Genomic DNA, 16,035 nt, shown 5'->3' with positions numbered 1-16,035 from the left:
TCTGAAGAGCATTCATAATGGCTCTTTATTCTTAACAGAAAAAATTCATCCTATTCAGCATGGTGACCTGTTTGGCAGAAAAAATGTCTTCTGTGAATCATAACAGAGCTTGTTAAGCCGACATCACTCAAGAGGGGACTCACTTCCGTATTGGATAAAAAGCTACTTGAGCACCGCATCAGAGCCTAATAGAAACGCTGTCGTCTTAATCATTTCATTTTCAGTTTCCCTGACAAAATCCATATTGCATTATGACAGAAGCAGTGAAGTTGTAAAGTACTATTAAGATTGCCTCTTGCTTATTTAGGGGAAAGTGTTTTCATTAAGTGGGCCAGGTGGTTAGAAAAGTCATTCATAAACGTATTCTTTTCATCAGTTGAGTGTGCTTGCAGAGGTTCTCCAAGCCACCGAGAACAAGGTAGAAGTTTGGGGCTGGGTAGCAATGTCAAAAAAAGAAGCTGTCCTTCCTTTTAACACGAAAATCTACAAATACCTGGCCTTTCTGACATATAGACATTTACAGCACTACAGAAATATCCCTTCTTTTTGTCCTTATACATAAATGTAGATTGTGTGTGTTTCTTTCACGTCTAGAATGAACAGCTAAGCAGCAAAAAATGTATATCCTTTAAATTGTGAAATATGTGTAATATGTAAATGAACATAAAGTGTATGTAATATACAGACATAGCCATGTATGTATAGAATACTTGGGCATCTAGGTGGCGTGGTGGATAGAGTGCCAGGCCTGAGGTCAGGAAGATTCAACTGCCTGAGTTAAAATCTGACCTCAGACTCTTACGAACTGTGTGGCCCGGAGAAAGTCACTCAGCTCTGTTTGCCTCAGTTTTCTCATATGTAAAATGATCTAGAAATGGAAACGGCAAACCACTCCAATAACTTTGCTGAGAAAACCCCAGATGGGGCCATGAAGAGTCAGACACAACTGAAAATGACTGAACAACAATATAGAATACTTAATATTTATGGTCATTGTAGTGTAATTGAAAATTACCCTTTCTTCTGTAATATAAGATAAAGCAATTTTGGCTAGATATGAGTTGATGATGACTACATATTATCATGAAAAGGGCTTTAGGTGCCAAAAGAGCCAGTTCTGGACAACCTTGTTCAGGAAGTTCAGTTGTTTTTTAAGTCATGTCCAGCTCTGTTGCTCAGTCATGGCACATGGTTGAAAGAAGCATGGGGAACATGGAGCCTAACCCAAGAACTGCAGTCTCAGTACAACACGAGGAATCTTTGCTCTGAAACCAGCCACAAAACCTAACCCACTCCTACCTCTATCCACCATGACTTGTGGGAGCATTGCCAATACCAGACTTCTTCCTTAAAAGGCAATTCAAATATTCCCTGACAAGAGATGAGGGCTTTAGATGTGTTCAGGGAAGACTTGTAGCCTGGTGTGAGGGCTGCTTTCCACTTTGGGTGTCTACATGATTCAGCCAGCTCTCACCTGTGGCTCCAAGAAACTGTAGCATGCTCTGCAGCCAAACCCTGGCAAACTTTTTCGGCAGACAGGCTAACCCAGCTTGAGAGTAACCAAGGAATTTTAGATCCTTCAGGGAGTTACAAGGGTGACTACTCCAAGGACATGGAGATTTCTCCAGTGGAATCAGCAGATGAGAACATTTGTTCCAGTGGCAGTTGAAACAGGTGCTTTGGAGTGCTTAGAGCTTGGTTAGATGTTGAAGACACTACTGCAACTCGAGCCATCACCACTCATCTTGACTTTATCTTGCCACTGGACTCCAGTGACTCTGGAAGAGTGAGTGAGGCCAACAAATTCACCCAACTCTGCCTCACTTCAATCCAACTCATGTGCAAATCAAAAGCTATCACGCATGCCATTTTAACCATTTTTACCTACCTCAAAGAGGCAAGTGATGAAACAGCAGCTGCAGATACATTGGAAGCTGTAGTCCCAAAGCAGGCCATAAGGTCATCTTCTCACTGAACTGAAACAGCAGTGGGATTTAGTAGCCCTCAGGTATCTGAGCAGCCTTTTAAGGACTGTAGTCCTCACCCCCAGGTATGAGGAAGGGGTTCCGAAAGGTGCCTCCAAAATCATCTGCTTCACCCAATCCTGGCCTGCTTACCACATTAACCAGGAATTCCCCCATAGTCAAAACATAAAAAAATACACAAAATGTGCCAAACATACGCTTGCCTAAAAGACTATTTTATGGAGAACTCACGCAAAATGAGCTCTCACGTGGATGTCAGAAGTGATACTAGGACACTTTCAAGGTGTCTCTGAACAACTTTGGAATTGACTACATGATATGGGAGACACTGGCAAAGGACTACCCATCAGCTAATTGTCCTCATGAAAGAAGGTGCTGTGCTGTATGAGCAAAGCAGAATTGTAGTAGCTCAAAAAATCATGTGATATGGAAATTTACAGCCATCTCCACCCCAGATGTTCAGGTAAACTATTTGTGCCTGACCTGTTAGAGCCTTCCATGCTCATATTGGTCTGATCAACCACAGTTGGACACACCATACCTTGACTTCAGCATAGTGGTGTCATTTTGGTCCTCTTTCAGAACGAAGGACAGCAACCAATGACAAGATGAGGTAAAGAAGATGTGCTCAGATGAATGGCAAAGACTACCTTGCTGACTCTGGAGAGTTCCTCAGCATCAAGAAGACAAGCCAACACTTCCATCGCATCCATGATGCCAAGACTCCCTTTGCTGTTCCTTGAATCACATCTGAGGATGTGAAGTCTATATTGCGCAGCTTGAGAAGGATCTTTGTGGGCACAGAAGACCCCCCCCCCAATCTGGTGCACTATGATGCCTGTATTGTATGTCACCCAGATCCACTCATCAAAGGGATTAAGACAGTGTTAAAGATGATTTAGAATCTGGCAAGATGTTGTTGGGCTTGGTAATGGCAGGGTCTGTGTGGAGTTCTGTGGAGTTAATGTGGTCTACTCAAGGTCACCATCAACAGTGAGAGACCCCTTGACTTTTGTGAAGTCATCTGTGAAGGGGTGCCAGAGGTGTTAGCTTCACTACTAGGCTTTCAGATAACTTTGTTATTGGCAAAGGGATCAAGTCTTGGATTTCTTAGTCCTAAGGAAAGGACATCCATCTAATTTTTGCTAAAGGAAGAGACAAGGGATTGCAGCAAATCAGAACAATAGAGAAAAAGTCAATGCTAACAAGGCTTCCATGGTCAATGAAAGTATCATGATGAGGGAGGAATAGAGGAAAGGAAGGAAAGAGGGGAGGAAGGAAGACTATGAAAGGGGACATCTGTTGGTTTCATCTGAAGATCTTGGGATCATCCGACTTCTCGCACAAAGCCTTACAGGCTTTTCTTTTTCTTTTCGGTAGTTTGTTTTGTTTTGTTTTTTGCTATTTGTGAGGAATCACAATATATAGTTTTATCTAACCCGTTGTTCTAATGTTTTACCATCGTCTCTGTCATCATTTGGCAGACAGCAGATGTTGATTTCTTCAGGAAGTTTCTGATTTATTTTCACCTCTTCTTTGTGACCTATCTTGTGCATAATTAAAACTTCTCTAAGAAATTATGATAGAACGAATCTCTTCAATTCATTTATCATTGTTTAAAGTTGACAGCCTCTTCAGAGAGGTCAGACTAGAACTGCCATCACGGAACGCTGGATCTTCTCATCTTAGCCTTCCGATTTTCTCTTTACTTTTTTATTATTCAATTGAATTTTGTTCTATTTAGTTTTAGCTTGATCGGTGGATACATACGCTTACAGATTACTGCCATTCTTGTAACAAAATAAAACATCAAAGTAGAGCTAATGATGCTGTGCTCTCATTTGAAAGTGTGTGCCCCATGTGTAGCCCCTCGTACTACATGTCTGATGCACAAAGGAAAAGCCTCATTTATGATTTCCTGGTCATGAGGAACCTGTGGTGCGCAGGCAGGTCTCTGGGATTGTGGCTTGTAGCCTGTCTGTGTTCGAGGCTGAGCAGGTTTTAGCCCAACAGTGCCCACTCTGTGTCCCTACAGTTTCTTCAGAAGTAAGAAGACAACAGAGGATAACGCTTTGATCCAAGTGCACTGCCTCCCCTGACTTTCCATGTTTTTTCTCACAGTGCTCTTTGGATTTGCTTTTTTCTCTTTGTAGGGTAAATTAGAATATCCAAGTTAAATCCTTTTATTTCCGTTGGTAGCATCACGTAAGAGACAGAACTTCCAGATCTCTGCTGTGGTTGACCTTGTTACCAAGAAGTTTAGAGCAACTGTTATGCACCGTCCTGCCCCCCCCCCCCCCAACACACACACATGCACAACACTCACACACACACCCTGCAGGTCTGCTGTAAGGATAACGTGTGATGTTCTATAGGAAAATGTTTGTACAGTTAAAAAGTGTCCAATGTCAGGTAGAAGACATTATCGTCACCATTACTGTCATTATTATTCACAGTAGGACTGAGCCAGAAATCTTTAGACATTTAAGGAAATAACGTTCTCAGTTTATCAAGACGGCCAAATGCTTGTGATCTCAGACAGAGACTGCCAGGTGGTCTTCTGGCATAAGCAGCCCCTTATGATGGGGATGCATTCATTTTGGTTTGGAGCCTACAGCAAAGCTGGCCGTGGTATGACAATGAACCCTCGTCTCCTCAGCAAGGCCTCAGAGCAGAGCTGTCACAGGCCCTGCTGGGCTGGAAGGACCCCTGGTGTGCACCGAAGGATCTGTGATATAGATGAGACGAGTTCTGTAGTGGTTGTTCTTGAAGAGGACCAAGGACATCATGAGGTGAATCGGGTTGAAGTGAGGCCAACCTGCGCACAGTCATCAGCCTCACTCTCTCCTCCAGTCATCGGAGTCCAGTGGCAAGACAAGACAACTGGCGATGTCCTGGGATGCAGTGGGCAGCTGGGGGACAGTGGAGTGGCTAGAACACTCAGGAAAAGCTGAGCTCGAGTCCCACCTCAGACTTTACCAGCTGTATGATTCTATGTCAGTTATTTGACCTCTGATTGCTTGAGTTTTCTTACCTGTAAAATGGAATCATAATACCACCTGCTTCACAGGATGAGAGATCTATAAAGTGCTTAGCCCAGTCCCTGGCACACAAAAGGTACTGTATAAGTGCTCGCTATTAGCTTGGGCCACCAGGCAATGAATGTTTCAGCTCCGATGGAATCTTAACTCGGTGAAGCCTTGGTGTATCCTGGCATGGACAGTTTACCTAGTGGGACTGTTTGTTTGCTTACATCCCTGTGATGTGCATGTGCACCAGAGCTAACCCTAAGATCAAACTAAGGAAGCATACAACTGTATAAAGCATATTTCTCTTATACTGATACCCACTGGGGAGTCTTTACAATAGAGATAGTATAGATTTTTTAAAAGTAACCCTAAGTCCTAAACTTGTGATTGACAAAAAAAGTGTTGTTCGTTAGACAACGAGTTACGAGTGGACATAAGAGCAAAAGAAAGCAATTTATGCTTATAAAGAAAGCTAGCTATGGAAATGTGAGCTGTTATTCCTTCACAGTTTGAATGAACGTAGCCTTGTAAGTTCTTGGCATTCATGTCCTCACTTTTTGTTTGCTCGTTTTAGGTGTTAAACAATGGAGATCACTTTCTAAACAGGTGAGAAGCATTTGGGGTGTCACCCACAGACTCGGCCTGCTTGGTGGTGGTGCATGGTGGGTTTCAGAGTAAGCAAAAGCAGTCTTTTTGGTCAGAGATATGTAAATACTCCAAAAATATTGGGCCCTTAAATAGAATGGGGACTTGGGCAAATGTTTCTACACATCCCACCCTTCCCTCCCACCCCCATCCCTCCACCCCCTACCTCCAGAGTTCTAGAACCTCTCTTTAGCCTGCAGGTGCCCAAATTTGGTAGTTTCTCTGGAGAAGGAGGAGGAAGAAGAAAAAAGCATGTATTTTTTACCCAATATATTCTGATGAGATTGATGCTTGTTATATTGGCATCTGCTCCTACCTGAAGGCAGAGATGTATGTTCTCTTGGCTTTAGCCACAGACTGAGAAACAGTGTCAATCCCATATAACTGTTTGAACCCTGGCATGACATTTAGCACAAAGCATCCAGGGACAAAACTGTCCGCTAAAGGATGGTTAAGCTGTGGATATGTTTGTCCATTAAATACTCCAGTGTGTCTGTGATATCTTGGATCCCCTTCAATGAATCAGATCAAAGTCCATATATACCTGCCTGTCCTATCTCTGGGCTCCCAGTGTGTTGGAGGCCCTTCTCAGTTTCTCCTGACACACATTCACAAAGTTGGACTTGGTTTAATTTAGGTTGTCAGAGGATGCATTTCCTTGGGAAAAAAAAATCCTGAAGTGAGGAACTTAGGGAAAGATGCAGCTAAGTAACATGCATTCCCTTTAAAAAGCTCATGCCAGATTTGGAAGGGGATGGGCATACAGAGTGAAGGAGAGGAGGAAAGGAAGAAACAGAGAGGAGAGAGAGAGAGAGAGAGAGAGAGAGAGAGAGAGAGAGAGAGAGAGAGAGAGAGAGAGAGAGAGAGAGAGAGAGAGAGAGTTACAATTGTGTGCAGCTGTGGGACCAGGGGTTGGGGACATGGAAAAATGCAAGCCCCTTCCTAGTGAGCCCTGGAACTTCTCTGCCTTGTGAGTAGCAAAAACGTCACAGCAACAAAAACCTTTAGTCAAATGCTATTGGCAAGTCAGGCATTCCCCGCTTTAGGAATAAGGAAGCTTTTCAGTGAAGCTCTGAGGACCTCCGAGAACCCCCTGGGCTTGAGTGAGGTCAACAGGTAATCGGAGCCATCCAGCAGGGTCTTCTTCAGTTCATAAGGCCAAGACCCCACTCCACCTACAGGAAAGGGGTGAAGCCCTCCCCGACCTTCAACTAACCAGACCCCGGGGAGCAGAATATAACAGCTCCCAAAAGACCCTTACATCTCAGGAATAAGGCAAACCCTGAAGTCACTTGGATCCCACAGCAGTCAGTCACCTAGCCAACATCTCTTTGGCAGATTACTTAAAGATGGGGAATCCTGAGAGACAAGTGCTGTATGGACAGTGGCTGCTCCTGGTGATGTTGCTGCCAAGGTCTTCCTATATGGAGGACAGGCCACCAACGGGTCTGGTCATAGAGGAGCCAGCAGGGAGTTCTGCACAGACAGTAGAACACTGACCAGGGTAGCAGTAATTGGTAGTGGCATCATTAATACATTTTCAGTAAATCCTCTGTGATCTGTGAAGCCGTATTGTGTACCAAGGGTACCCACTCAAACCATTTGGTTGATCAGTAAAACACATGAAGTACACAGCCTGCACAGTAGGATAGCATTTGATAAGTGTCTACACTCCAAATATGAAGGAAAGACTGAGAAAAACTATTGGGAAAACTGTCCATCAATCTTGCAGAAATTAGGTATAATCCAATACTTCAAGCCATATACCCAGATAAGCTGGGACTTATGACATGTGACGTAGATCTAAAAAGTCATATCATAAGCAAATTAGAGAAACAACGTAGGAATTGCCTTTTTGATTTATGGATAAGGGAAGCTCTCACAAGGTACAATGGACAATTTTGATTTAATGTTAGAAACGAATCTAAAATTAGAAGGGGAAAAAAACTTTACTACAAATTCCTCTGATAAAGAGCTCACGTCCAAAATATAGATATATGCATACATACATGTGAAGCTGATTCAGATTCATAAGAATAAGAGCCATTCCCCTATTGATAAATAGTCAGTGGATGTAAACAGGCAGTGTTCAAAAGAAGAAACTCAAGTTATCGACAATCATACGAAAAATTCTCTAAATAACTAATAATTAAGGAAATGCAAGTTAAAGCAACTTTGAGGTTTTATCTCACACCAGGTGACTAAAGAGGAAAATGATCACTGTTGAAAGATCTGGGTAAAAGCAAGCACATTGGCGCCTGTAGGCCGCCCTGTAAACCAGCCCAGCCATTTCAGACAGCATATTGGAGGTGTGTCCAGAGAGTTACCAAACCCTTTGTCTCACTGACACTGCTACCAAAAAGTCAAGAAAAGAAAAAAGGATCCATAGGTGCAAACATATTTATAGCAACTCTTCACAGTAGCCAAAAATTGAAAACTAACAGCTTGTGCTGTTGGGGAATGGCTAAACAAATTGTGGCGGGAGGCGGACGTCATGAGAGTTAACAGATGAAACGCACAGTGAGCAGGACTAGGAGAACAATTTATACGATGACAACGTTGCAGAAAAAACCACTTGAAAAGACTAAGAACTCTAGTCAATGAAAGGATAAACCACATGTCAGAGAGAATGCAGAGGAAACACTCAGCTCCGGGTGGAGGCAGAGGGGATAGAACTTCACATGCAGAAAGAGACAGACATCTTTGCATGTGGCCAATGTGGGAGCTTGTTTTGCTGAACTACATAAATGTGTAACGAGAGCTTTATTTGGGGCTTATTTTTTTTAATTTGTTGGGGAGATAGAGTACAGATTAATTTTAAATTAATTATTAATTTAAAATTGTAATATTAATTTTAAAAAAGAAACCATATGGGGGCATTGTCTGGCCAATCACCCATTTATAAAGTTGTCTCCCGAAACTGTCCCATAAGGTCCAATTTCTGCTAACGTTGTGATTTCTCACAATTCAGTAACCAGCCAGGAGTATCTCTGCATTTACTTACCTTCTGTCACAACATTCCACTTTCTTTAGATGAGACACCTGCTTCACTCCCTTTTTCATGGCCACAACAGAATAATTTTTAAAAATAGGGAAAGACTTTCTAAGAAAAGGTGCATGTGTGTGTGTTTAAATTCTACCCAAGTCAGAACATTCGTACATAGTTATTTAAATAACTCGTCCTGTTTGATAAGTTGGATTTTTCTCCTCATGCACAACAATTAAAATATTTTGTAGGAATTAAATGAAATGCTTAAAGAAACACCACCAGCTTGGAAAGGATCATCAAAACTTTTCCGAAATCTTAAGGAAAAAGGTAAATTAATTGATTATCCTTGTTACTCGGACTTTTTATGACACTTTTATGTTGACGTACTTTGGGAATGTTTCTCTAAAAGCTATTCAGCTTTATTCTTCAAGGGGCAGAAGCATCAAGACCATGGTTTCTAAAAAGAGAATAGCATCTGATAAAGAATCACTAATGCGCACAAAACCTATGTCCTTCCTTCCATGCTGTTCCACAAGGCAAAATGAAAGTTTTCTCAAGGAACATAGAAATGTGCCTTGATAGAGTCATTTGGCAGCTAGCTGAAAGATGTCATCTCCAGGCTTTCCATCTCCTTTATCGTTCCTCCAGTAGAACACAACAATTTTCAGTTTACATCCCTTCTTTCATCTCTGTTGCCACCTTCCCTTGCAGCAAGGAAATGCTGTTAAGCCAGACCCCAGGCCCTGACCCCAGCAGCTGTGTCCTGCAGAAAAGGTCAGGCCTCTGCCTGCCCTCGTCTTCAGCTCCAGGCCCTTGCCAGCTTCACTGGGCTGTTGACCTCTTCCTCACCTTGGCACATACATTTTGTATCCCACTTCCTGACTCTGCTGGTTGCCTCTGCCCCATCTCAGACAGATCTTCCCATGGGAAATGACTTTTTAGGAGAAATGTTTTGTTAGACAGCGCCCGTTTCCATAGGATCTCTGTTCAGGCTCTTTGTGAACCACGTGTGTTCTTGTGATGCAGGTGGAGGATTTAGGCTGTCAAAGCAAACCTAGTCAGAGTTTCTCCCACACGAGCTTTTCCAGAGGGCTCGGTAACCCATATGCTCCACATTCCTCCTCCATGAGATGAACAGAACAGTATTCCCTGTTCCTAATTCAGAAATCATTAAAAAATTGTTTCTACCTGCAGTGAACTGTCTCCATTTTCTCCAGCCTTGAAAGCCCCAGAAGGCTTCTGGTACTCCAGGGTATTCTTGAATAGCTGCTGTCCTTGTATATCTCATGGCCAACCTTTTCTTTCTGAGACCCTCCTAGGTCCCAGACATAATCTTCTGCTTCCTCTGCATCTTTCTTGCTCATGAACTCTGGCTGAGTTTGCATAAATGCCTGACCTCTTGGGTCAGTAAGGGCCCCAGCCTTTCTTTTATCAATAATAGGGACTCTAGGTTTCACACAGATGACATGATGTTGATCAATTCTGGAATCTCTTTGTTCTAATCAGCTCCTGGGAAAAGGGGAGCAAGGGCCCATGCCTGGAGCTCAGCCAACTACATGCCCATTTTCTTTCTTTCCTATGTTTCAGTCCATTTTTGCTTTCCTTCTTCTCTGAATGATCCTTATGACCTCTAAGTACTAGGCCTTCTCAGTGCACAGTGGCTATCCCAGAATTCTTCTCCCAGACCACCCAAGGCAGCCAAGCAGAAGCATCTGCCAAGAGGTCATTTTTATCCAAATGAGAGAAGGCCTTCAAGGGTAAGCTCCCTTCCCAAGCCTCACAGTTCTTCATGCTCGCTTTAGTTCTCCACAAAAAGGGTAGCGGCAAAGACTGTGGATGATGTCATGAGGGTTGCAAAGGCTCACTTCAGGTCTGGTTTCTTGGTCTTCAGTGGGTCTATCCTGCCCCCAGTCCTAGTTTTGTTTGGAGCAGCTCAAAGAAAGAACCCAGCCACAGGCCAATGCTTCTAAAATGAATGGAAAGCTTCTCCTTACTAGGTCACAGGGAGCACAGGGATCTTTGCTCAAAAGTGGTACACAACACACACACACACACACACACACATACACACACACATACACTTTTTTAGAAGACCGTACTTAAGAGTCGTTTCTCCTTCCCAAGGAGCACCAAATCATGGCTTGGGCGCAGGAAGGAACCCCCAAGAGGGAGGGGTGCAGGCCCAGACCTGTCCTCTTTCTGAAGCCCAGCAGAAATCACATTCCTAAGCAACATGCCTAACATGTCACCGTCTGTTCCTGCCTTTCCGAGCAGCAGAGCCATTAAGCAGCGTCTCTGAAAACTGGATTCTCCATCCTCTGTGCTGATTTTCTGTTAATATTATGCATCATAAAAGTGACTTTAACAAGAAGTGAAGGGAAATGGGATCATTCTTCCTTTTTCTGATCTTTGGGAGAGCATTAATAAGTTAGTAAATTAATAATAATTAATAATATGAGCTGTGCCCATAATATGCCTTTCCGTTTGCATTAATAAGCACTAAGAAGGATTTGACACTTTACCTAAGAGTCTATGAAAATAAGAGATTTACAATTTCATTAAGCAGCATATTCCAATCTAACCCAAAATTTAATACATGCTAGAGAATTGTCGTCTCTCTCTGCCTGTTCTCTCCACAGGCAGAACCTTTCTATCTAAGCATGAGTGTGCATCGATACGACAGACAGAGTAAGATTATGCCCCCTTTCTGTGAATCTGAGCTGATGGCTGTTTTTTCTTCCCAGGTGTGATTTCTTACACAGAGTACCTGTTTCTTTTATGTATTTTAACAAGTAAGTATACTAGTTACAATCTGTTATTTTGCTAGTGTGAACATTTCCTATTAATGACCTCTGGGTTTGGGGGGAGTCAGGTGGGTAAGACAGTATAGACGTAAGATTCCAAACAGCCTTGGGCGTCCGTCTTGTGTCCTGTGGTAGAAGTCAGATCCCAAAGCACAGGGTCAAGACTACTGAGTCATCCTAGGAAGATGCCGTGGGAGGAGCCCACCTTTCCTGCTGCGCCTGTGCCAACTAAAGCCTCTTGGATGGGATCTGACAGATGCCATTCATTGTGAGTGGCCTTACATGGAGGTGCTCGAGTATTACGTTTGATTTGATTTTGAATATTGATGGTATGAGAGAATGAGAAGGTGAAAGGTTGAGAAAGAAGTGAGTTAATGTAAAGTTGGTTAGGGAATGGTAGGTGACCTACCGTTGCTCTAGGATGGACGATGGCAAAGGTGCTGAAAGCACAGTGGGAAACATTAGGAGAATGAGAGAAGAGGGTGCTCTGGGAGGGGGAGGCAGAGCCTGGACGTCAGACCCTTCAAATGATGCTTGAAATATCCCTGATTTTGAGGAATGGATGTTCCCTCTCTCCATGCAGATCTCAGACCTGCTACTTAATAGGCAGTCTGTGCAAGTTGTTGTGACCTTTTAGACACTCTGAGCCTTTCCAAATAGCCTGGCATAAACCCAGGGCCGCACCAAGAGGACCCCCTGGAGGGAGGCATGAGTAGGGGATTTGCTTTAGGGGACGCCCAGAAATCAAGGGAATAGAATGCCTAACATTAAAGTAGCCTGACCTCTGAGAACAGGATCCACAGAGGTAAGGAAGACCAAATTGGAGGGGGGCGGGGAATGGAGAGAAGTGCGTGTAATTGAGCTACCTGCAACAGAAGTTTCAAATGCCAGCGTGGTGGAATGGAAGGAGTGCTGGATTGGCACCAAAGGAGCTAGGTTCACATCCCAACTCTGCCACTTACTCCCTGGGGGCCCTGGGATAAGTGATAGCTTTCATTTCTTCCTCTGTCAAGTGAAGGGGCTAGACTCGCTGAGGTCTTTCCAGCACTCACCCTCAGATCATTTTCGGACCAGTCATGTAGCCATGATGTCCAAATGAGAAAGGATGCTAGGACTGAGCTCAGATTGGCCCTGCGGCAGTTGGGGGAGGGCATGGTCCCACCTGTGTGGATTGTGTAGCAGTGACCCTGTGCTTCATGAACCCTCTGGTGCTCCAGAAATGTCTTTAATATGCATTAACACTGGGCTCCTCCAGCAGTCATCTGTTGTTCTGTGTTATTCTCCCCACTGACGATGCTGATTCTCTTTCCATTTGTATTTGCAAATCTTCTTCGCCAGATTTAGCGTTGGATCTAGGAGGCAGCCAGAGACATGCCTGCAACAATGGGACGGTTTCCTTCCTTCTTGAGTATGCTTCTCACTAGTCCCCTTGTGAGGTTTAGGGAGCTTGTCTTTCTCACCAGCCTCCTCTTAAACAAGGTGTCGGATGTGTATGAGTTGCCAATGCAGATTTACACAGTGGAGGGTGGGGGAGGAAGCCTGGGACCTATCCTATTGACAGGTTCAGGGGGTTCAGGACAGGTAATGACAAAGAGAGGGGGCCCCCTATTTGAACGTAGCTGTCTTAGAAGAAAAGGTCAAATGTTTCAAAAAAGGCATTTGGGCTGACTTCTTTGAAGGATGACTTCAGGTTTATTTTTAAAAGACTAAGACATATAATTGTGTTTGGGGTGAGGGGGCTCTCAGGGAAACTTTAAGGACTGACTCAGCTGTTTTTGTTTTAGTTTCCTAACTGCTGGTGCTTCTAAACCTGAGGTGACTGCCCGGACACAAGATCACAGTGTTTCCGTCTTCCTTGATGCTGGGGTCCATAAGCGTAATCAGTTATAAGAACTGTCACATCTAGCCTCAGCCACTCCTGCCACACCTGCCTGAGTTAATGTGGCATCAGCTTTTTACAAGTAACTGGGAGTATAACAGTCTTGGAAGCCATTGTTTTTTCATTAGGACATTTTTAATAGCTAAATTTTTAAAGATTATTTTGGTAACCATGTTACACCAGCGCCTTCTTTGACCCTAATCCTAACCCTAAATGCGCTATTTCTTCTAAGTCTATCTTAACAAGGCTAGGTAACTAGATTCATGGAACTTAGACCCGTCTGTCTGAAGTCTGTGTCTCTGCCCCTCAACCATGCCTCAGACTAATGCCCAACTTCTCAGACAAGGAACCATCTTCTGGATGGATAGTACTAGCAAATACTGCAGCAGGTGAAGAGAGAGAAATGCCCTCTTCTCCCCCTTCCTCCACAGGTAGAATGTTACAGAAACAGACCAGCATTGGAGTGGTCCTGGGCTGGTACAGAGGCCAAAATCTTTCTAGCTTCTCCACAAGTAGCTCCTGGCCTGCACCTGCCCAACTACTGATCTCTCTAGAGCATAACTACTTAATGCTCCCTGGGGCCTGACCCATGCTCAGCCCAGCCAAGTATGTTGCTCCTTCTGATTCATTTAGAGAAAGATGTTCACCTTCCTCCCCAGCTATTAATATCTTGATACCCCCCTGCCAATGCTACTTGTTTCCCATGACTACAGCAGGTCCCCTCCCCTTACACTTTTCTCCCATAATTCTTTTCCTCTCCAGGCTATACTTCAGATATCCCTGAAGTGTAGGTGTGACCACATCATCCCCAGTTCAAGAAGCTTCATGACTCCCTATTGCCTTTAAGATAAAATACAAATACCTCTGGCATTTAAAACTCTTTCACAATCTGGTTATATCTATCCATTTTGGGTAGAATTAGCTCCAGTCTGGCTGGGCCACTTATGTACATGACATATCTCCTCAATAGTCAGATGGGCAAACTGATCCAGGGAATGCCACAGATATAATCTTCCTATCTATGCATTTAAAACATCTATGACATATATTTATGGTATTCTCTGAATTTAACATCATTTTAGTATTTAATGATTTTAAACTATAATCACCATTACCTGATATCCCAGAAAACATCCCTAATTCTTCCTTACTGTTTTACCCTATAGTTATAAAATTTCTGACAAAGAACTATTTCACCGTACTGCATCCTATTCATTAGTAGAGGTATCACTGTCAATAGTGTGTGTGTGCATATACGCTCTTGCACACTTGCACACACCTAGATCTATAAAATGGCAACTGGGGAAGATGACTTGTAAGACTCCTGACTTTACCATCTTGTTTTCCTATGGTTCTCAGTCACTTTTCCCTTGGAAAAATATTTGCCAGTATTCTAAATAGAAAGGTAACATCCCTCCTAAGTCATTCTCCCAACTCACACTCATACTTGTAGGTTGAGGACCAAAAGGGTGGCTACCATTTCAGGTTCTAAGGTACCTTATACATGGCTACTCCTACTATTGTAGCTCATGAGCCCCCACCAGTGTGCTTCTGATTAACAGTCAGCCAGTAGACTACAATTAGTTATTGGCAAAGGTATTTGCTCAGATGACATAGCAAGAATGGTAATTAGAAGACATTACTTTTTTAAAACTTGGGTACACTTTTCAACAAGTGTAGACAATCACAAACTTAAATGGCAGGGATGTGCCAAAACACTCCCAACCCTTGGAGGCCTTTCTCTCTTCACAGAGCCCTCATGCAATTCCCCCTAACTGCTATGTTTTGCTCAGAGTCTGCTCCACTCCATAGTCCCACTCTCAATTTCTACAGTTCACACTCCTCAAAGCTGCTTATTCTCTCAAGAGACTGTCTCTCCATTCCCATCCCTGCTTGGATTATTTGTCTCAGTTCTCTGCTATTTCTTCTTGGTCTAATAACGTCCTCTCGAGGCTGTTGGTGGAGTAGCAAGAAAAGAGAGAAATTCCGTTCTTTCCCTCCACAGGAGTCTCTTCACAGGCTTTCAGTATCTCCAAGTCTCCATTTAACAGCTCATTAACACCTTGTGAATCATTCTAGGCCTTCTGGGACTCTGGGGGCTGGGAACCCCATCCCTTAGAGAAACATATGGTGTGTTGACTGGGTGGAAGTCTGTGTCTATGGACAACGAGTGATTCCTCATGACTGACATGAATTTTATAGCTTACAATACATTGTGCTGAGCTCACGGGTCCCTTTTCTACTCTTTTGGCAGAGCCTCATGCAGGTTTTAAAATAGCTTTCAATATGTTTGATACTGATGGCAATGAGATGGTGGATAAAAAGGAGTTTCTGGTGGTATGTAAATTAGTATTGACTTTGATCATTGTTAAATAGTTCATTATTTCATTTCATGTTTGAATGCTATCTAGTACAATAGAACAGTAAGGAAATGTATAGAAATATGCCCTATAGTTTGAAAAGCCTCAATTATATACAAAGTATGACAAGGCTAACCTTGATTTTCATATTTGCTAATGTTTCCAATGTGCTTGAGAAGTCTACACCTGTGTGTGTTTAGTCCCTGCACACATGCATAGTCACACCTTCATGTGCTCCTATACACAAAATAATTCTGTAAACCTTTGAGATGCTGTTGCTGTCTCTACATACAGACTGTGGCTGAGAAAATTGAAATACCATTTGTGCTTCACCCTGTGCACAT

At 43.2% G+C, this 16,035-nt stretch overlaps 1 protein-coding gene across 2 annotated transcripts in view; it reads left to right on the top strand.

Moving 5' to 3' along the window:
* The window catches only part of MICU3 (mitochondrial calcium uptake family member 3), a 78,800-nt gene that overhangs the window by 28,661 nt on the left and 34,104 nt on the right, over window positions 1–16,035 (top strand). For both annotated transcript variants that reach the window (XR_011970820.1, XM_072625659.1), the window contains exons 3-6: window positions 5,589–5,620; window positions 8,897–8,975; window positions 11,393–11,440; window positions 15,586–15,668. Coding sequence is in view for 1 of the 2 variants with exons in the window: in XM_072625659.1 (XP_072481760.1) it covers window positions 5,589–5,620; window positions 8,897–8,975; window positions 11,393–11,440; window positions 15,586–15,668 (242 nt within the window). In the remaining variant the exon portion in view is untranslated. The remainder of the gene's footprint in view (window positions 1–5,588; window positions 5,621–8,896; window positions 8,976–11,392; window positions 11,441–15,585; window positions 15,669–16,035) is intronic.

Source organism: Notamacropus eugenii, chromosome 7 (assembly GCF_028372415.1).
Source record: "Notamacropus eugenii isolate mMacEug1 chromosome 7, mMacEug1.pri_v2, whole genome shotgun sequence".
Lineage (NCBI taxonomy): Eukaryota > Metazoa > Chordata > Mammalia > Diprotodontia > Macropodidae > Notamacropus > Notamacropus eugenii.
This window is presented reverse-complemented; position numbering and strand designations above follow the sequence as displayed.